Genomic DNA, 21,266 nt, shown 5'->3' on the forward strand with positions numbered 1-21,266 from the left:
TCCAGCGGGGGCGGTGCCCGGCGCGCCTCGGAGTTGACGGGCGTGCCGGCGGTCCAATAGCGATCCGGCGGTGCGGGGAGGGCGGGGCGTGTACCGGGGCGGGGCAGGGTGGGGCGGTGCGCGGGGCGCTGCTCGCCTTTTGTTCGGGCAGGAGCGGGGCGGCCGGCAGTGTCCGCGCAGGGCGAGCCGCCGCGCAGGTGAGCGGGGCCGGGCCGCGGGTCTGCGGCCGCCGGGGAGCCCGGGAGGGCCGGGGCAGCCGGGGCGGGGCCGGGGCACGCCGGGCGTCCCGGGCTGGGGAGCGCCGGGGCCGGGCGGGCTCCGCCGTGCGGGGCTGGGGAGCCGCCGCGTTCGGGGCTGGGAGGAACCAGGTGTCCGGGTCGGTCCCGCCGCCGCCCGTCGTCCGGGGCAGGGCTCCCCGCAGGCGGCGGAGCCGGGTGCTGCCCGTGAGCCCGGCTCGTCCCGCGTGGGGCCGGGGTGAGCGGGGCGGTTGTCGGCGGCCGAGCCCCAGCCTGCGCCGATCCGGTCGGGCGGGTCCCCGGGGCCGGTTGTCCCGGTTCCCCGCCCGGCGCCGCAGGAGCGAGTTCGCAAGTTGCGACCCCGCGCCCCGGTACGAGGCGGCGGCTTCGGACTCGGACTCGGCCCCGGCCCCGCCCGGGGCCGCGGCTCAGCGGGCGAGGCCCTGGCACGCTGCTCGCCCAGGTGGCCCCGGGGCTCTTGCGCAAAGCGTGGCTGCTCGGTGCCGCGGCCGCCGTGCCGTGAGTCATGCCGGCCGGGCCGCGCCGGAGGCCGCCGGGTGCCGGTGGGCTGCCCCGCGCCTTCAGCCGGGTTTGGGGAGTCCTCTCCCCGGCTGCTGGGGGGCGGGGGGGTTTAGCGCTGGGACCCCGCTTTGTGCGGCGCGGGGTGGTTGTCCCGGCTGAGCCCCCCGCTGCCAGTGGATATCCGCACAGGCTAACGTGGGGGGAGCGAAACTCGGCTGTCTTTTTGTCTGCTGTTTGGAGAGGAGAGAGCACTCTAATTGCGTTAGCTGAGTGATTAGCTTAATTAATCAGGTTTACAGCAGAGATGAAAGGATAATGCTGGGAGTTGCCCGGAGAGAGAAAACGTAGGCTGCCGTACCAGCAACTTGGAGAGACGTTTGTGCTGCGAGAGGAGCGTGAACGCTTGCCAAGAGGGCACGGCCACCGGCTGGGGACGGTCCTGGGTCACCCATGCCGCTGTCATGCCCGCACGGGTGCGAAGGCAGCAGCCTGCACCCGCTCTTGATGGGCAGTAGGGTCCACGCACCCCCCTGGCTTTCCTGTGACGCTGTTGGGGTGTCTGGGTGAGCCCCATGTCTGGGATGATGTCCCCTGTCACCTTCCCGGTGCTGGCAGGGTGGTGGGGGCAAGGGACACCCAGTGACCCCGCTGGGTCCAGCCCCTGTGGTCACCGCACCTCCTGCTCCAGCCCACGTTGTGCTGGTTTTGGCACTGGTGCCACTTGCCAGCCCCGACACCTGGCGGTCTCGGGCCCATCTGCCATCAGGCTGGTGGGGAGCCGGGGGCGAAGCGTCTCCCTGCCAGCTGCCGCGGGGATGGGGCTGGAGCTGGAGCGGTGCCGGGGCGTTTGCTCAGGGCTGTCGTCTGCATCCAGGGCGGGTGCGGCGCCTGTGGGGTCTGCTCCTGGCCCTGCTCTCAGGGGGAAGCGGGTGTCTGGCCCAGCCGGTAAATGGGGCTGAGATATTTTAAGATCCCTTTCTGTGGCCCTGCCAGCGTTTTATCGGAGTCGGCTGGAAGGGTATGGGGTACCCGATGAAATAGTCTTTGTGCATCTGAAGCCTGTAATCGTTCATTGCTTTGGAGGATTTCCATAAAGTGTCATGAAAAACCCATTTGACTGCTAATTTGGCTTAAACAAGTTGGCTGTCAGGATGGGAATGCACAGAGCTCCTGGCATCAGTGGCTGCCCTCCAGGGCTGGCTGCTACACGGGTGCTGGGGGAGATGTGGGTCCCCAATACTCGGGGGGCTCATGGGGCGTGGGGGGAAGGTGGGGCGGCTGCGGCAGGGCCCTCGCTTCCAGACAATGGCGTTTACAGTCTATTGTCTGGGCAATGTGGCGTGTCCTCACCGGCTCCAGGAAGCGCGTGCATCCCGGTGGGACTGAGCCGGGCTGCTGGGGGGGTCTGCTGGGGCTGGGTGTGTGAGTGATGTGTGCACTGGCCCCAGAGCATTGACCACCTCAGCAGTGTGGGTGGCTTGTGGCTTTGCTGCAGCTGGGGACCCTGGAGAATTTCCCCTCTGGTCCCTGTGCTGTGTTTCAGTGTAATATTCAGTGCTGTCCTAATCCCATTAACTCTCCCCTTTGTTTTCCCCACCTGAAATCCTTAATCAGCTCTAGCAGCTGGGGCAGGCAACTGTGGTGCAGCTGCATGGCTTTTTCAGCTGAGGCTGTTCCTGTGAGGATGGTTTCCCTTCAAGGCTGTGGTTTGGTGTGGGAGCGCTTGATGGGATTTGGCTTTTTATCACACTTCCAGATCTCCGGGGTTTAAGACGGCGCTTCTGCTGGGCGCACTGCCGCTCGCAGATGGCAGAGCCTTCGGGAGCGGAGCTGCCCTTGGCCCCCGCTTTGCAAGCAGGGGAAGTGGAGGCTCTTTGCAGAGAACTTTCAAGACTTTAATTGCAGCATCTGTACCAAGGCTTGTGCTAGTCTTGAAGGTTTAAATTAGACTGGCTTCTAATTAACAGAAGTTGAAAAGAAATTTAATTTCTATTAAAACTGTACAAGCCTACCTTGGACTACAGCTCTTACCTTGATTTCAGCTGGTGCTTTCCCACCTAGACAGGGTGTGTGGGGCACCCAGTGTCACCCGGAGCTGGGGTTTGGGTGGTGGCTTTTGGTCCTGTGAGGCTGTGGGGTGTCCCAGGTTGGTCTGTGCAGATGGAAGCAGCTGGGATGGCAGCTCGGGAGGATGCTAGGGCTGCATCAGTGCCTTGAATTGCTGCAGTGCTCCCTGCTTCAGGAGGGCTGGTTTTACCCCCCTTCCCCATGGATACTATTTGGCAAAGCAATGGAGGACAGTGGGGTGTGAAGGCGCAGGTACTCTGTCTCCAAAGAAATCTCAAAACTTGACCTAAGAGGCTAAACACCATGTCTGTGCTTAAACGGGTTGGCTTTGGAGCCGCACAGGTGCCTCCATGGGCAGAGCTCCCCCTCTCTGCTTCCCACCTCTGGTGTGGGAATGCTGCATGGCTTGTTGATGGCTGTGGGGTGAGATGAAGATGTTTCTAATTAGGCAGAGGTTTGAAATACCCTTCTAAATATGCCAGTCCTGATGGGTTTTGCTGCAGCTGCTGACAGGCCCGGAGGCACTTCAACATGCCTTGGTCGCTTGGCTCCAAAATTGCTTTGCAAACAGGGCAGGAGCCTTGTGCTGCTCCTGTGGATGCTGGGGCTCGTTTGAACCAAGCGAGTCCTTGGGCTCCTTCCGAGACCCCAAGCAGGAACCGGAGCTGGCAGCTGGGTGAGGTGGAATGCTCAGTGTTTTCTGAATATCCCATGCCTGGGTGATCCAACCCGCAGGAGGTGGTGAAGGCAAGTGAGCAGCGGTGCCCACCCGGGGGGGAGCCTGCTCCGGCGCTGGAGGGAGGCATGGACCCTGTGGTGTGGGATGCGCCGTGGTCCCCCATGGCTTTTGAGGGTGGATGGGCTGGATAAAGTGTGTGGGCTTTGCTGGTGCGGGAGAGACCTTTGGCTGCTGTAAGGAGCCCTGCCATAATCGCTGTGACGCGCGGGCAGAGCCCTGGTGACAAATCATTAACTTGCTCCGACAGGCCGGGTGCTGATGGGTGTTGGTGATAATTTCTTGTGAAGCGTCTGAACCTTACAGATGTAATGCAACTGGATGGAGAAATTAAGCCGGGGCTCAGCAGCCCTGTGTCCCTCCCCACTGCCTCGGCTCCTCCGGCAGCATCAGGGCCAGGTGGCAAAATCCCGTGTTTCAGGACACCATGACTGGAGCTGGGAACAGCCTGCGAGCCTCAAAGCCTAAATTTAAAGCCTGCAACTATCATGTTGTTAAAGGACAACTTGTTCTTTGTGCTCTTTAAAACAAAATAATGATTATTTTTTTTATCCAGATGGAGTTATTGTGATTAATTGCACCATGCCAGTTCTCCTTTCCATGGACAAGTGGCAAGTTCCCATCTTTCCCAGCAGTGTTTCTAATGAGATCAGCAAACTTTAATTGAGGAGGCAATGTGCCCATGTGGGTCCTCCTGATCCGGGTGCTTCTGCAGATGGCGGTGTCTGTGCCAGCAACTGAGGATGCGAGGAGGAGAGTTGTGCTGCCAGAGACCCTGCGATGGGTCTTCAGCACGTGAATGTCCCTGGGAAAACTCTCCTTGGGCTGGGGTCCTGCTGTGGGTCTTGCCCCACGTGGGCAGAGCCAGCCAGGCATGGCACAAGAGCTGCGAGAGGGGGACCTGATCCCAAATCAAGGCTGCTGGATCTGTGCTGGTGCCCAGCAGTGCTGTGCATATGGGGCAGAGAGGTAACGGTGGGCAAGCCGGGGCTGTGGCAGGGCACGGCACGGGCAGCGGGGCTCTGTGGAGAAGCCCAAGCTGTGATGCAGCAGACGGTGCTTTGGCACAGCTCTTGCACGAGTCCCAGGTGTCAGGCAGTTCTTGGGGCCATGGTGCCTTGTGCAAGGGCTCGGCTGCCCCATAGTGTGCTGCGGGAGGGTGGGTGTCATGCCCAGTGTTGTGCGTGCTCTTGCAACGGGAGAGCGCTTGATGGATAATACCTTGTCATTTTGTGATGTGAAGTGCCAAAATATTACAGCCTGGACTTGGCGTGTGCTGGAGCTGTCAGTAGCTGTTAATTCGGGTGCAGGCGAGGCACTTCCAGAGGCTTGGGGAACGTGCTCTGCTTTGATGGAGAGCATCCGCCACGATCCGCTCTGCTCAGCTGAAATGCCGTGCTGCTGGGGCTGGCTCTGCTGCTGGGAGACTGGTCTTGCCATGCTCAGGGGGGGATGTGGCACCCACTGAATAGCAGGAGCAGTGGGGGCTTTGCAGGGGGCTCTTGGCAGCTCAAACTTAACCTCGTCGGGAGCAGCTGAAAAATAAATAGGATTTTAGAGCCTCCTCCGGTGAGGAAGCCCAGCTCGAACAGTAGCCCTTGCACCCCTCGCTGCCTTCCCCGAGTGACCTGAAGTTGTCGGAGCTGGTGGGGCGGCCGGGAGCCGCTCCGGATGTGCAAGCGATGGCGAACAAAGGCCATCGGCTCCTTTGTGTGCGGGGCCGGGGCCAGGGCGGCCTCGCACTCTTCCAGCTTGCTTTCTAACAAGAGACTGATCCCCCGTCGCCAGTCTCCTCCTCATTAAACTTCAAGCTGCTCTCGTTCCCCTTTGAATTCTTCCACTTATCTTCACTGTAGAGCCCCATTGAAAGGGCTCGTGGTAGCCGGGATCTGAGACTAATGCTTCCCATTGATGCTGGTGAGGTCTTGAAAAGCTCCTTTCTCTGCCTCCTCCTGCTGTGTGTTCCTGCGAGGGATCCTCTTCAAAACCATTGAAGCTTCTGTACAGCGCTGGGTCTGTTGTGGTGTCTGCGGGAGCTTCGTTAGCTGCAGCCCCAGCTTCGTTAGCTGTCGGTGCAATGGTGTCGCTCCGGGGTGCCTCTGGGCAGGGGGTTGCAGGTGGAGGGGGTCCTCAGGGTGCAACTCTCCTGGGTGTGCTGAGCCCCGGCTGCCCTTGCCCCGAGGAGGGCCATGGTGCTGAGGGCCGTGGTGCTGTGGCTGTCGAGGCTGCTGTCCCCGAGCCTCGCTGTCTGTGCAAACAGTCGCTAATCCCCTGGCTGCTCCAGGAGGGTGGCGAGGACCGGAGATCGCTTGCGTGTAGCCTAAATGCTTCTAAAATAGTCTTCTCTTGCATTGCATTTGTTGAATTGCCTTAACTGCCTCTTTTCCTTTTCTTAACTTTCCTTTTCTTAAAAGCCTAAGTGACTGTAATTGCAGTTGCTCACACGCTTCCCACAGCTGAGCTCACCCCCTCGCGTGGTGAGGGGGCACCTCCAGCGCTGCTGCTCTGTTCCCGGCAGGGCCGGGAAGGATGCGTGCAAGGACAGGGCTCCGCAAGAGAGCTACAGCAGCCCACCAGCCGGCATCCCACGCTGCTCCGGGCTGGCCAGCACAGCGTGCTCTGTGCAGGGGCAAGGGCCGGCTGGAGCTGTGAGTGATGTACTTGGGCTGCCTCTTGCAACCCCCCATCAGGTGCCTGCTCCTGTGCAGCCCCTGCCTGGGACTTGGGATGTGGGGGTGCTCTGTGCCCCCCGCCTGCTCACTTAGGGGTGGTCCCCCCCCATTGGGGGTGACGGCTGCTCACCCCAGGGACTGCTGCTCCTCAAGAAGTCCCTGGGCAAATAGCTATTTTTGCATGAAGCAGCATTTATGGCTTCCCTGCTGCTGTTTTGGGCAGCTCAGCCATATGTCTGCTGGCTGTGTCCTGCCTGTGCGAGGCTGAAGGCTTCTCCCAGCAGCCGGAGGGAAGGGCTGGTCAGGCCTGGGGGCTGCGTGTTTGCTGGAGACTTCCTCTGCAGACGGTGTCCCGGGGGGGGCGATGCTGCCTGGACACTGATCAAATGGCTCTGGGGGCGGATGAGCCGCTGGCCGGTGCCTTACAGCTGCTGGAGCTTCCTCCGCCTTCCCCGGCATTCCTGGCTGCGGGAAGTGGTGGGAGAGGGATTAACCTTCTCCTGGCTCTCCCCTGCATGGGGGTGGCTGAAGCCCCCTGTGCGGCTCAGCCCGTTCCCCATTGTGGTGCTGGGGGCATGCTGGAGGTGCTCCCCCAAACCCGCTGTCCCCTCTGTGGGGTCCCCCACATCTGCCTCACTGTTTCCCAGGGGGTTTCCTTGCTGTTCCTGGGAGTGAGTCCTGTTTCCCCAGGGTCCTGGCTCTGTGCAGGCAGAGGGGCTCAGCCAGGGCTGGGTGGTACTGCTCGGCCCTTGCTGTGCTCCGCTTCCCACTCTGGTGAATAACAGCCCAGTGGGAGGGAGGTAAGGGCCAGGCTCAGCAGCAATCATCCTACCGACAGGCCTGGCTGTGGAGGGGGCTAGAGCCCACCCAAGCATCCCCTGTGCTCATGGGGTATTTCCACATGTGCCCCAAATACCCCCTGCTTCTCCTTGCATGAGCTGCTGCCCTCCCCTTTGCTGCTGGCAGGGGTCCTGCCCCACTGCAGCCGTTCACCACCAAAAGCGTTGCTGGTGAACGGCTCCTGCTGAAGGTGAACACAGGCGTAACCAGCATCCCCTGCCTGGGGGACTGCCTGTCTCGCTCCGATCCCGCTGAGGAGGAGGGAGGACATCTGAGGACAGAGCCCAGCCACAGAGGACGGGGGAGAAGCTAGTGTCAGGCGTCTGGCCCTCGCTGAGTGACGAGCAGAGGACATTTGACACAGGGTTCAGAAAATGTCACTGCTTGCCGCTGGAGCGTCTGACATTTGCTCCACTGGCCCCGTCACCTCGGGTGCCGCTGGCCTTGCTGGCTGCCCACAGCGGTGAGCAAACACCCCAGGGGCCGCTAGCAGGGCGATGCTCCAGGGGAAGGACGGGTGCTGCGTTTAACAAGGTGCCCGTGGTCCCTTTTCTGGGGGGCTCCTGGGGAGGGAGAGTCCCCTGAGCTGTGTAACACCCATCCCCGGTGGCCCCTCTCCCCCATTCCTGCAGGGCACTGTGCTCAGACGGGTCTAACATGGTGCTCATTAGCTTGGACCCACTCTCCTGCTTGGAGCTTGTCTGGGGCCGATCACCTGAGCTTGTGTCTGGGCTCTGAGGAGCTTTGCTGGCTTTTGATGTCCCTGGGGTGCCGGCGGTGCAGACGGAGGGGGTGGCAGGGGGGTGGCTCATGCATAATGCAGCGCTCTGTAAGAAGCTGGTGTCTGAGCTGAACTCACAGAGGTTTGAAAAATTAAGTGCCTGTCAAACGCCTGTAAATTGTAGAGCAGCCGTTACCGGTTGACCGACGGCGCAGGCAGCACCAGCCCCTCCTGCCAGCTCCAGCTCGCTGCTGCCTGGGCGTCCCCGTCCTGGCTGGGGTGGGTGCTCGGGGTCCTTACACCCCCCTCTGCTGTGCAGGTAGCTTTCCCACTGTGTGCTCCCCTTGCCTGCCTTCTCCAGGGCAGCTTTCCAGTGCTAGCCTGGGGGTGCTGGGGTCCCTCTGGCCGCAGCCCTGCTGCCGGGGCTCTGCGTGCCAGCTCCTGGCAGGGATGTGCGATGGCTCGCGCTGGTTCCTGCACCGTGGCAACTTGCCCTGCCGGTGCCGGCAGAGTGCCCTCCTGCCTGCCATGCTTCCCCGGGCATGATTTGGCATTGCTTTTCTTGGGCTTCCCGACACAATTTGGAGGCTCCGCCGCTATGGCCAGGGTGACCCAGCTGGGAGGACTTGCTCTCCCAAACTCCAACGTGACAGCTCATGAATACACGCAGGGGGTGTGCGGCGCTGCTGGCGCTCCCAGCTTGGCACCAGGGCTCTCCTGGCCGAACCCTGCTCTGGCACGGGGTGGGGAGCGGAGCCGGGCTCGCCCCTGGCGCCGTGTATCACGCACCGCCCCGCTGCACCAAACAGAAACCCCAGCTCCTGCCCGCACCCTGCCGTGGGAATGATCTGCCCCCGCTGGCCTCCATTAGTGGGTCCCTCTCTTGCTGCCTTATAAACATGCATTATGCACAACCCATTAAAGCCGGAGCTGTACTTAGTCTGCGGATTGCTGCTTGACAGCTCAAAAAATATCGAATTGACAGGAGCAGCGCCCTGCAGTGGCTCTGGGAAGGTAGCTGGGTGGGGGACGGACGTGGTGGGGTGCAGGATGCATCCAGCTGGGGGGACGGGAGCGTGGTGGGGCTCCTGCCTCCCACCAGCTGCTGCTCCCTGGGAATGAGCGTTTGTGCCCAGGCTGGGATTTTTCCCTGTGAGCGCCGGCCTGTGCCGCTCGTGGCAGCTCGGCCGCTCCTTGGGAATAGCCGGCAGCGCTGGGGCGAGCCGCGCCAAGCCCGTGCGCGCCGTGCCCTGCCGGGCCGCCCCACGCAAGCCGCGTCCTCGGCCACCACCCGACGCCCTGAGTCAGCCACCGGTGTGGTGGGGGACCGGGGCTGGTGAGGGGCTCATTCCCCCCTTCCCCTTGCTCCCCTGAGGAGGATGCTGTGGTCCGAGGCCGCCGCACCAGCCCGCCTGGTCCCTGCGAGCCTGAGCTGTGCCGGCGGCTGGAGCAGAGCCAGGGGTGCGCGGCCGCCCTGGTCCAGCTTGCTGCATGAATCAGTGCCGGTGGAGGTGGTAATTACACCTCTCTTTGGAAGTGCGGTTGCTGCTATGCCGGGCGGCAGCTGCTCCCTTCGCCTCTTATCGCCTCTGAAACTCTGACTCATCCCCAGCCCTGAGCGGCCGGAGGAAGGGGCAGAAGTCCCGGCGGGTGCCTGGGTGGTGGGTCAGCAGTTGCAGGGCTGGCTGGGTGTTGTCTCCATCCCTCTCTGCCTCCCTCCAACCCTGCTCTCCTGGCCGTGCCGGGGGGCTGGATGCGGGGCTGGTGACTCACAGCCCTGCAGCTTCCGCCTGCCCCGATGAGCTTGGGTTAATCTATGAGCCATCCTCCCTCCCTCTGTATCCCCAAATTAAAGACAAGGGAAACCCAGCCCTGCTCGCAGGCAACCTTGGCTGGTTCGTCCTGAGTTTTGGGATGTGCTGGGTTGCCCTGTCCTGGCACCGTGCAGCCACAGCGTGGTGCTCGGCACAGCATGGTGAGCGCCCAGTGCTGGACTGTGCCATGGGTGCTTGTGGTGCTGAGCACCCCCAGGAGAGCCAAGCCGGTGGCTTCGCCTGGTTATTTTTAGGTGCTTTAGGAGTGTCCCAGCAGACTTCTAAAAAGGTTTGTTTTATTCTTGGAGCTGCAGCCCTGTGGCTCTCCCCAGCTCTCTGCCAGGCTCTGTCGCTGGTCTTTAAAAAGCCTGTGGGCAGCCGGGGGAGCCTGGAGTGGGGCGGGGGGCTGGCTGCGGGGCCCCTTGGCACCGGGCAGAGCCTGCTCACACCCTTGCCACCGAGGCGGTGAGACATGGCGTTGGGCGGCAGGCGCTGGCTGATGGCTCAGCCAGCCGTGCGCGGTCTGTGCCGGTTGCAGCCATGGTTCATGTCTGAACACGAGCAGCAAAGTGCTGAGCTGTGGGTTCGTCATCCCGGTGCCGCCTTTCATCTCGTGTGGGGGAGGAGGGCAGATAGCGATCTGCTCGATCTGCTCGTGGGCTGCGCAGGGGCCAGCTGCCGCGCTGGGGTCTGCTGCTGCGCCGGGGTCTGCCGCGCGCTTCGGTGCAGGAGAGGAGCAGGAGGGTGCTGGGGTGACCTGGGCTCTGCCAGAGGCGTAACTTCTCCCCTTCCTGCCCCACAGAGCAGCCATGGAGGTGATGAACATGATGGAGCAGCCGATCAAGGTGACAGAGTGGCAGCAAACCTACACCTACGACTCGGGCATCCACTCCGGTGTCAACACCCAGGTGCCCTCCGTCAGCAGCAAGTGCCTCGGGGACGATGATGAGGTCTACGGGAAGCAGTACACCATCAAGAAGACGACCACCACGAGCTACTGCCAGGGAGGGAGCCAGGGCCAGAGCCAAGCGCAAGGTAGGGGCTGCGGGGCCAGGCACATCCGCGAGCTTGGCTGCTCGGTCGCTGCCTTCCTCCGCCTCCCCCATGAGCCGTGCTCCTTCTGGGCACTCCTCTACGCCGCCTTCCACACCCCAGGAGTTGTTGCTGCCTAAAATATGCTCCCTCCTGTCCTTCCCTGCGCCGAGAGGCTCTTGCGTAGGGGCGGCGTGCAGCCAGCCCGCACTAGTGCTGAGCTGTGCACGCACATCTGAGCACGCCGGTGGGTTGGCTCGAGATGGGAACAGCTGATCCCAGCCCACGGATCGGCCGTCTGCTCTGCTGCCTGTCTGCCTGCTCGGGAAACCTGTCTCAGCGCGGCTGGCAGAGCTGCCGGCGTGTGCCGTAAAGCCCCGCCAGCCGGCCTGTTTTCTCCGGCTGCTGCGAGGGCGAAGGAGGCAGAGATGCAGCCCCCAAAGCCAAAGGAGATGCTTCCTCCAGCTTTATCCCTTAAAAGAGGACTGGTTTGCTCCACTCGCCTGTGTGGTTCCCCCCGTCAGCGGTGGGTCCTGGAAGGTTTAATTGCCAGCTCCCCCAGGGAGGCAGAGCCCCATGGAGAGGGATAAGCCCTCCCGAGCCCTGCGCGGTCCCTGTGCCATAGAGGTGGGCGCTGCGGGTGGCTGCTGCAGCATCTCTGTCCCGGGGGTCGTGCTCGTCCTGGCATCCTTGACGGGGAAGGCCTCCGTGTCCTTCTCCTAATCCCCAGTGCCAGCTGGTCCCAAGTTGCAAATATCCTTATTTTTTTAATTAATGGGCCTTGTGTGACAACTGCCTAATCATGCTGCCTAATTGAGCATTGTCTTATCTCTGCGCTGCCGTATCTGTTTACACTTTGAAGCACCGGCTCCTTGCAGAGCGCGCTGGGACTGCTGACGTTGTTGCCGGTGTCGTTGCGCGAAGCTCTTGCTCAGCTAATTGAAATTGGAAAGCAGGGCTGGGAGCGCTCCTCGGAGAGAGCTGGACTCTAACGCTGCCTCCCCATCTACCCCTGCAGCGGACATGGAGGCTCAGCTGGCCATGACCCGGGCCCAGCGTGTCCGGGCCGCCATGTACCCCGAGACGGTGGAGGACCGCTCCCTGCTCATCACCACCCAGCTGGAGGGGCAGCAGACCAACGTGCAGCGCCTGGCAGAGCCCTCCCAGATGCTGAAATCGGCCATCGTGCACCTCATCAACTACCAGGACGATGCCGAGCTGGCCACCCGCGCTATCCCGGAGCTCACCAAGCTGCTCAATGATGAGGACCCGGTAAGGAAGCGTGGTTTGCCTCTGGGCTTTCAGCTGCCAGACTTGCCGGGCGTGCTTCCCCAGCCGTGGCAGCACAGCCGGGCTCCCGTCCTCGCGGGGCTGCGTGGCTGCCGTCTGGCTCCTTCCTCTTGACAGAGCTCTGCGGTTGCTTCTGCCCCACAACAGGACTGAGCCCACCTCTGCCCACCCGCATCTCCTCACAGCCTGTCCTCGCTGCTCAGACACGCTTCTTCTCCTGCCCTGGCCTTGCACAGACCCTGAGTGCTTCTTGCTGGCTCTCAGTGCTGCAGCCCCCCCTGCCCTCCCCCTGCTCGTCCCTGCAGCACGCTTGTGCTCCGTGGACCCGACCATGTGCTGCCCGCTGCTGCAAACTGCAGCATAGCTCCTGGAGCATCATGAATGATGATTGTTAAAAATAACAGTCCTTGCCTGCGCTGCTGTGCCAGCTCTGCTGCTCCAGAGCCGCCCTGCCCGGCGCGATGCACGGCAGCCCTGGGCCGGCTCTCGCCCGGCAGAGTGGGATCCCTCCTGCGATGGGCAGCAGTGTGACCCCTTCCCACCCGCCGGCTTCTCTCCCCACCCCAGGTGGTTGTCAGCAAAGCAGCCATGATCGTCAACCAGCTCTCCAAGAAGGAGGCGTCGCGCCGTGCCCTGATGCAGTCGCCCCAGATCGTGGCAGCCGTGGTCCGCACCATGCAGAGCACCAGCGACCTGGACACGGCCCGCTGCACCACCAGCATCCTGCACAACCTCTCGCACCACCGCGAGGGCCTGCTCTCCATCTTCAAGTCCGGCGGCATCCCGGCCCTCGTCAGGATGCTGAGGTATGAGGATGCTGGCGGGGGGTCCTGAGAGGATGGCAGAGCCGAGCGGTCTCTCCCGGGCTGTCAGCCGGGCGAGTGCCTGGGCTGGGGGCAGAGGAGGGAAGGGCTCCTGCTGCTCCTAGACGTGGGTCCTCCTGCTCACACCAAAACACGGGAGTGGGAGACCTTGAGCCTTTTAGCCTGCGAAAGCCTCAGGGGTTTGCTGCATTTGGAGCCTGTGTGGAGGCAGGAGGAGGGGAGCAGTCCCGCACGCTGCCTTGTCTGTGGAGATGGGGCTCAGTCTCTGCTCTGCCCCGAGGAGTGGGTGTCCCTTCTCTGAGGGCCACCCTGGGGCCACACGGCACGGCAGCCTCGCACCGGGTCCTGCTGAAGGGCGCTGGGTGGGAGTCGGGACTCGGGGCAGCTCTGTGGGCTCCGCTGGCAGTCTGGTGAGCCTGGAGGCAGCTGCCCGCGCTGACGTGGCTCCGTGCTGCCTGCCTGCAGCTCGCCGGTCGAGTCGGTCCTCTTCTACGCCATCACCACCCTGCACAACCTGCTGCTCTACCAGGAAGGGGCCAAGATGGCTGTGCGCCTGGCCGACGGCCTGCAGAAGATGGTTCCCCTGCTGAACAAGAACAACCCCAAGTTTCTGGCTATCACCACTGACTGCCTTCAGCTGCTCGCCTACGGGAACCAGGAGAGCAAGGTGGGCTCAGAGAGCCTGGCCTGCCTGGCGGCGCGGGGTCCTGCCGGAGGGAGGGCAGGAGGGGGGTAGTTGCCCAACCTTGCTCCTCGCAGGCAGAAGCCCAGGAGGCAGGGGTGGGAGCTCCCACCGTCTCAGCCTGTCTGCCCCCCGGCCACAGCCGGCAGCGGAGCAGTTGTGCTGTCTGCAACGCTGCTGCATCCGACCTCTTGCAGGTGGAGCGTCCCTGAAAGCGCAGACTGTCCCAGTCTGGCCGGTAGATCGGCTTGGCTGGGTTTCTGCCCCTGCTCCTCCGGGCAATGCCTCTATCCTTGTCTTTGGCTGCTTCTCTCTCCTCCTACGCACGAGTTGTCCCAGCCTCGTGTGGAGGTTCGGTCCCTGGACCTGCTCTGATACTGGCTGGGCGGGGGGCTGCTGCCCATCCCGCCTGCGGCATGGGGCGAGGGACCCCGATGCGCAGGGCTGGGGTGGCCAGTGCAGGCGGTGGCAGTGCACGGCCCTGGCGGGGGTGATCCAAAGCAATCCTGGATGCCGAGGGGTTGGATCTCCTGCCTGACTTGTGTCGTGGCACGAGCTGGGGAAACCAGGGTGGTGGTCCCGGCAGCCTGGAGCTGCTGCTCGCCTCAACCCTGGCCCTTCTGTCTTGTAGCTGATTATTTTGGCCAATGGAGGACCCCAGGCCCTGGTGCAGATCATGCGCAGCTACAACTACGAGAAGCTGCTCTGGACCACGAGCCGGGTGCTCAAGGTGCTGTCGGTGTGCCCCAGCAACAAGCCTGCTATCGTTGAGGCTGGTAAGAGGGGCTGGGGGGCTGCAGCAGAGCCGGTGTCAAACAGGAGGAGGATGGTGGTGTCGGGGTGATGCAGCTGAGGGTGCCATCTCACAGGTGATGTGTGAGACAGTTAGATGCCTTGCACAGCCAGGTGGGAACCACCTGCATGTGTCCTGGTTTCTTGCTCTGAAAGGCTGCTGAGGTGCTTTCCTGGCACCGTGCGTGGGCAAGATCTGGCCTGGCTGGCCGGGAGCTGTCTTCCCGCACCGCATTGAGCATCCGCTAAGACGGGAGGCTGTGTGGTGCGTTGGAGGCATCGGTCGGGTGGTGCCCAGCCCGTGCTCACCATGCAGACCCACTGTCTCTCCCTTCTCTCTGCTGGGGCAGCTTTGGGTATTTACAGATGGGCTGGTGTCTCCTTTCCTGGCAGGCGGCATGCAGGCATTGGGCAAGCACCTGACCAGCTCCAGCCCCAGGCTGGTCCAGAACTGTCTCTGGACCCTGCGAAACCTCTCTGACGTTGCTACCAAACAGGTGAGTCTGCGGGACCCTGAGTCATGCTTCAACGCAGCATTTCGGAGGCTTCTCCGAACCAGCTGCCAGGCTGCCCCTCGCCCTCTGCTTGTGCCAGCCTGAATCCAAAGCGGTGTCCTTGTGCCGTTTCCAGTCCCAGTGAGCTGCGGGGCGGTAGCAGCATGTGTGCCTGGCAGAGCGAGGGGATGCTCAGCTGTGCCTGAGCCCCGCTGCGGCCGGGGTTTGCCTGGCATTGCGGGAAGCTGCTTACTGCCCACGGCCCTTCCCGTGCCAGCCGGCTGCCAGCGCTCGTGCCATGTCCCCGGCCGTGTGCCGCAGCCGCCGGCAGTTGCTGACACGCTCAGCAGGGCATCACCGAGGCTGCTACTTGCTCCGACTCAGGGAGCCCAGGGCTTGTGCCCGTGGGGCTGGGAGGCAGTCGGTGCGAGGGTGACCCCGAGTTCTGCTCTGGCGTTGCTCTCCCCAGCCCTGTGCTGCCTCCTGATGCGTTCCCCATCTGCTGGGGCCGCCTCTCTGTGCAGATTAGCGCCTGATGCAGCGTGGAAACTATTTGGGTTGGCTCGTAACCATCCCCTGGCTCTGTGGATTGAGGGGGGGGATGCGGCCATGGCGCCTTTAACTCCTTCCTGCCCCGCTGCTGGCTGCCTGCCGGCATGGCTGGCACCCGGGTCACCCCGGGACCACGTGAGGAGCACTGGCGGGTGCATTGTTTGCACTTCCCGGCGGAGACAAGCTGCCGGAGACGTCAAACTCTAAGTAAAGCCACACATGTCGTGAGTGCCTGTTGCTCACGCAGTGCCGGCATCGCGGAGAAGCAGCTCTGGCTGCAGGGGGACAGGGAAAGGCGCAGTGTGGGAGGCACAAACGCTGCCTCCCCGCCACTGCTGCCTGCTCTGGCCTGTGCGGAGCTGGGAAGTGCGTGGGGTCAGGACGTGGGGTGCCGGGGGGCCGGGGTCTGCAACAAGGGGTGTGCGAGCTCCAGCGAGAGCAGCCACATGAGCCTGGGTCTCAAGGGGAGAGGGTGCCAGGTCTGGGAGGAAGAGCACGGCCAGGGGCTGGATCCTCTCTGCAATGGCAGGAGCCGTCCTTGCGGGAGGGGCGTCCTCCTCTCCAAGGCCGGGTGTCCAGCCTGTCCGGGGGAGCAGCTCTGGCTCCCCTCGCCCAGGCGACAGACAGAGGGGACGGGCATGGGGCTGCAGCCCAGCCGCTGGCTGAGCCCAGATCTGGCTGCGGGGGTGCCTGGTCTGACCTCCCGTCCCCCTTCCCGCAGGAGGGCCTGGACGGCGTCCTCAAGATCCTGGTGAACCAGCTGAGCTCCGATGACGTGAACGTGCTGACCTGTGCCACCGGTACCCTCTCCAACCTGACCTGCAACAACAGCAAGAACAAGACCCTGGTGACGCAGTCGAACGGGGTGGAGGCCCTGATCCACACCATCCTGCGGGCAGGCGACAAGGAGGACATCACCGAGCCGGCCGTCTGCGCTCTCCGGCACCTCACCAGCCGGCATCCCGAGGCCGAGATGGCGCAGAACTCGGTGCGGCTCAACTATGGCATCCCCGCTATCGTCAAGCTCCTCAACCAGCCCAACCAGTGGCCACTGGTCAAGGTAAAGGGTCTGGGGGGATGTTGGGGGCCGGAGGAAGCCGGTGGCTGGGCTTGAGCGAGCCCTCGGCTGCTGGCCTGTGGTGGGACACACTGCCAAGGGGGGGTCTGCAGCCGGTGCTGTGCACGGAGCGATGGCGGGCTGCTGCCGCTGCGGCTCCGGTCCCATTGGGCTGCGTCCTTGACGGCAGCTAATGGAGGAAATGGCTTCTGCCGGCTGCTCGGCTGGAATCAATACCTGCCCCAGCCTCCCCCGCGGGGAGGGGGCCGGATCCGGTGTGGGAGGAAGATGGAAGTCAGCCTGCGCCGCGGAGGGGGATGGGGTGGGAGAGGCAGGGGGAGGGCGGCCCGGCTGGCGGGTCCTGCGGGGAGCACATGCTGCTCCGATCCACGGTCGAGACGAATCTCTCCTTCCCCGCTTCTCTCCTCCAGGCTACCATAGGCCTGATCCGCAACCTGGCCCTGTGCCCGGCCAACCATGCCCCGCTCCAGGAGGCTGCCGTCATCCCTCGCCTGGTCCAGCTGCTGGTCAAGGCTCACCAGGATGCCCAGCGGCACGTAGCAGCCGGCACGCAGCAGCCCTACACGGTGAGTCCCCGCGGCAGGGTCGGCCGGGGGTGGCCCTTTGCCTCCGTGCTCCTGGCACAGCCCGGCACCCCAAAAGCCGAGCTGTCCCTGGGGGATAGCTTGCGCCCACGCTCAGGGTGGTCTTGTGCCCTGGCGTGGGGCAAGCCGGCTGCTCCAGGGCCCCGGCTGAGCGTTTGTCCCCTGGCAGGATGGAGTGAAGATGGAAGAGATCGTGGAGGGGTGCACGGGGGCACTGCACATCCTGGCCCGGGACCCCATGAACCGCATGGAGATCTTCCGCCTCAACACCATCCCTCTCTTCGTGCAGGTCAGGGGCTGGGGGAACATATGGGGGCTGCACTTCGCCACCTCCCGCCTGGCCAGCACAGCCCCACGGTGCCAGGGCCAGGGAGCCACGGCGCTCGGCTGGCAGCATCCGCGTGTCAGACCACATCAAGGAGCCCGACAGCTCCTCGCTGGCTGCTTCACGTTGCCGCTAATCTCTCCTGACAGCTCCTCTACTCGCCGGTGGAGAACATCCAGCGTGTCGCGGCTGGTGTGCTGTGTGAGCTGGCCCAGGACAAGGAGGCGGCAGATGCCATCGACGCGGAGGGGGCCTCGGCTCCGCTGATGGAGCTGCTGCACTCCAGGAACGAGGGGACAGGTGAGCGCTGCCGTGCCGGGCCCTGTGCCGGGGGCTGTCAGCCGCGTGGCATCGCCCCAGCTGCAACTGGTCTGGGGCTTCTGGTGCCTCGGCACCATGCGGCACCGGGGACTGAGGCTGCTGCCCTTCCCCTGCAGCCACCTACGCAGCCGCCGTGCTCTTCCGAATCTCAGAGGACAAGAACCCCGACTACAGAAAGCGCGTCTCCGTGGAGCTCACCAACTCCCTCTTCAAGCACGACCCGGCAGCCTGGGAGGCGGTGAGCATCCCACTGGGCACGGAGACAAGCCCTTTTCCCTGGGGAAACCGGAGCCTCTTAAGATGGCCCCATCCCGCCTCCAAAACCTGCCACCACCGCCTCCGACCAGAGCTTGGACGGGAGCGACCGGCAAACATGGGGAGGCAGGGGGTGGACGGGCTGTGGCCTCTGCTCTCCAGCAGCCCTGGGTTGCGGTACCCGCTACCCGGGACAGGGCTGGGCACCGGATAGCCGCTGAGCATTGTGCACACGTGAGCATGAATGCCCTCTTCAGTTGTGTCACCTTCTTTTGTAGGCTCAGAGCATGATCCCCATCAACGAGCCCTACTCAGATGGTGAGTACAGTGCCAGCTCCTCCTGCGGGGTCCCCCGGTGGGCTGAGCTCTGGTGGGGCAGTTGCCTCATCTCACCAAACCAGGCTGGTTTTAAAGCCTTTCTTGGATGGCTGCCAGCAAAGCGCCAGCCCGGCCTGCCTGGGGATGCCCAGCGGGATTGCTCAGCTCCCACGGGAGAACATGCGGCCGCTCCCCTGTGTGCCTGGGCTGGCCCAGAGGCTTGGGGCAGGTGGGCGGCTGGTGGCCCTTGTGTCCTTTGCGGCACCACGTGCCACACGCTGCCCCGGGTGGGGGGGACGAGGAGGAGGGTGGCTGAGGTCTGGAGAAGTCTCTCTCGCCGGCGGGAGCTGAGGTTGCCATGTCCCTTCCCGTGCAGAGCTGGACCCCGGCTACCGCCCCATGTACTCGGGTGACATCCCCCTGGACCCCATCGACATGCACATGGACATGGACGGGGACTACCCCATGGACGCCTACAGCGACGGCGTCCGAGCGCCCTTTGCTGACCACATGCTCGCCTAACCTGCCCCGCAGCCCCCGCACCAGGTACGTGCTGGCGTGTCCTCGGGGTGTGGGCGCTTGTCGAGGGCACGCTCATCCCTGGAGCAGGGCGGGTGGCCGGCTGAGGCAGGGCTGGCTGCTGGCGCCTGGCATGCCGCGGGGTCCCTGGTGCTGCTGTGGGGTCCCCGGCGCTGCCACGGGTCAGCATCCCCATTGCCTCGGGGGGCCCTGCGCTCTGGTCTCCTCCAAAATGCCCCCTCGGTTGAGTAACGGGATCTCTCTCCCACTGTGCGCAGGTGTTTTCTCCATACAGAAGAGGGTGGCCCCAGAGCTGAGCATTCGCAAGAAGGACTTGGGAGACAGAAGTGCCTGAGAAGACAAACTTTTCCATTCCCACGAGAGGTTTTATTTTTCGATTTTTTTTCTTCGCTGTGGGTCTGTGGAGAAGGTCCTTCCTCCTGGGACTGCTTCAAGCACCTACTGCCGCATCCAGCATCCAAGATACTGTTTCTGAAGCTTTAAAACACACAAACCCTGCACCGTTAGCAACCTTTCATTGGCAAAATAGTCTTTTCTATGAATATATATTTCTTTTTTATTTTTAATATGGTGCCAACGGCTTTTGCCGTCTTTAAGTTTGTGCTTTCTAACTTCCCCACTATTTGTTCTGCGTGTTAGTGTTCTAGGAAAGGAATCTAATACGGGAAAACCCTTTGCTTTCTGCAAACTCTAACTTAATCAGGCCAATCCAGAGTTTGCAGAAAACAAAGGGTGCCGTGTCCCAGGACCTTCGTTTTAGCCATCGGGATGTCTGCGGTTTAATTCTTTCCGATCAGCCGTTGGGGAGCTGACTTTGTGTACCTGCCTATCCTACCAGTACCCATAGAGGAGTGACTCCAGCATTAGGAACTGTGTCCTTGTACCGATCTCTGTTGCACATTTTAACCCGTTTCCCTTCTTTTTGGTGAGTGGTGTGTTTCTGTCCCCTCCTCCCTTATCTAACACATTTTTTAAAGAGGTTCTAGATCTGATGGTGGTTTAACGCTTCCACCGGAAAGGGATGGACAGTTACTGGAGTGTGGTTCAGGAATGGAAGATTTTATTATTTCTGTAAGTTGTTTTTGTATAGACCAAAGCAAAGAATAAAATAACCCCCCCAGCCCCGCGTTGCCCTGAGCCTGTTCTTCCATCAGCTGGGGAAGGTCAGCGAGTCCCCTTGGGGCAACCGGGGTAAAGGTGGCCATCACCCTCCTCGGGCCAGGCGTTGGCGGTTCCCTCCCCTGGGGCCGGGCGGCCTCGGACGAGCTCAGTCCCCTGCTCTGCACCCGCTTTGCCTGGCCGAGGGCTCAGGTGGTGGCCGGGGGGACAAGCAGGTTGGTGGCCCCCTCCCTGTGCTTCAGGGACGATGCTCGGCAAGGCCCAGGCCACCCATTCGCAGCCCGGCAGCACTGGCAGCAGCTCCCGCTGTCAGCCCGGCACCCGGAGTCGCTGCCAGCCCTTGGCTCGCTGGGTCGTTAGCATGCCGGCTCTGTCGAGGTGGCTGTCTGCTCTGTCAGGAGGTAAAAACTCCCAGTAATTAAGATGTTTGTTTGTTAGGCGGCATCACCGACATCTCCTCTCTGCTGCCGAGCAGAGCTCACTTTAATGAGCTCTAGGGGATAAACGCGCCGGTTGGGAGCAAGCCCCGCTGATTGATGGAGCGAAACCTGGATGGAGTCATGAGAGGCCAGGTTAAAAAAGTGATTTACTCAGTCAAACCTGGTTGCCTCCTTCTGCAACTGGGCTTCGTAGCAGGAACAGATGGCAGGAGGATATATTCTCAGCTGAAATGCTAACTCTGGCAGCTGCACCCAGGGAGAGCGATGGGAAAGTGACACTGGGTGCCAGGCGGGGATCGTGCTGGGAGGTGGAAACTCTGTTCACAAAGTTACCCACCAACTTCAGGGCTGCCCATCTGCTTGGTGGCCTCCTCGGCATGGGGATGGGGCCAGAGACAGACACTGCCAGCCACCCTAGGCTTTCCTACGGTGCTTTTTTGGGCAAGACGGCGCAGGCTGAGCCCGCAGGCAGGAGAGTGCCTGCAGCAGCTCCATGTGAGGCTGCGGGCGTGGGCAAGGCTGCTGGGTTCTGCCTGCTGGGGTGTACATGCCAGGGGATGGAAAGGTGAAACACAGGTGGCCCTGGGATGCCCACATCCCGTCCCTGGTGGGTTTGTACCTCTGCCCCGTGCATCCATCCTGTGGGGGGTGGCCGGGGGCGCGGGGGCTCCTTGGGCAGAGGTGGGGGACCTGGAGAGGGGAGTCAGGTCACGCAGCGACGTCTGCACTGTGCCGGTGCTGCGATTGCTGCATCGGTTCGGTGAGATACCCAGCACCGTGGCACAGGGAAGGCAGGTGGAGAGCCAGGACATCGTCCCTGACCCCCCGGCTCCAAGCTCTGCCTGCTGTAGCACAGCTCGTTCTGTGCAGACACTGGGAAGACACTAATCGGCCCGACACGGCTGACGCCAGCACGGGGAGATGGGGGGGACGCGATCAAAGGGAGCTGAGAACAAAGTCGCAGCCGTTCCCGCTTGCTGTCAGCATCAACCCCTCCGTCCTTGCGCGTTTG

The 21,266-nt window shown here is 62.8% G+C and overlaps 1 protein-coding gene across 1 annotated transcript; it reads left to right on the plus strand.

The window, feature by feature from the left end:
* The first annotated feature begins 102 nt into the window (after positions 1–102).
* Positions 103–19,817, plus strand: JUP (junction plakoglobin). The gene is made up of 15 exons (XM_069786317.1): positions 103–197; positions 10,411–10,643; positions 11,659–11,912; positions 12,498–12,736; positions 13,220–13,421; positions 14,068–14,212; positions 14,622–14,725; positions 15,996–16,334; positions 16,763–16,918; positions 17,106–17,225; positions 17,411–17,561; positions 17,699–17,820; positions 18,116–18,155; positions 18,532–18,701; positions 18,953–19,817. Exons 2-14 carry the CDS (start codon positions 10,418–10,420, stop codon positions 18,675–18,677), a joined length of 2,244 nt encoding a protein of 747 aa, XP_069642418.1. The 5' UTR covers positions 103–197; positions 10,411–10,417; the 3' UTR covers positions 18,678–18,701; positions 18,953–19,817.
* The last annotated feature ends 1,449 nt before the right edge of the window (positions 19,818–21,266 follow it).

Source organism: Haliaeetus albicilla, chromosome 7, assembly GCF_947461875.1.
Source record: "Haliaeetus albicilla chromosome 7, bHalAlb1.1, whole genome shotgun sequence".
NCBI classification, from domain to species: Eukaryota; Metazoa; Chordata; class Aves; order Accipitriformes; family Accipitridae; genus Haliaeetus; species Haliaeetus albicilla.

What these genes read in the sequence shown, in the direction of transcription:
- JUP (XM_069786317.1), top strand. Translation starts at nt 10,418, where the DNA reads ATGGAGGTGATGAACATGATGGAGCAGCCGATCAAGGTGACAGAGTGG. An exon ending in TGCTCAATGATGAGGACCCG is followed by an intron (nt 11,913 to 12,497) that starts GTAAGGAAGCGT and finishes TCCCCACCCCAG; the next exon opens with GTGGTTGTCAGCAAAGCAGC. An exon ending in GCCCTCGTCAGGATGCTGAG is followed by an intron (nt 12,737 to 13,219) that starts GTATGAGGATGC and finishes GCCTGCCTGCAG; the next exon opens with CTCGCCGGTCGAGTCGGTCC.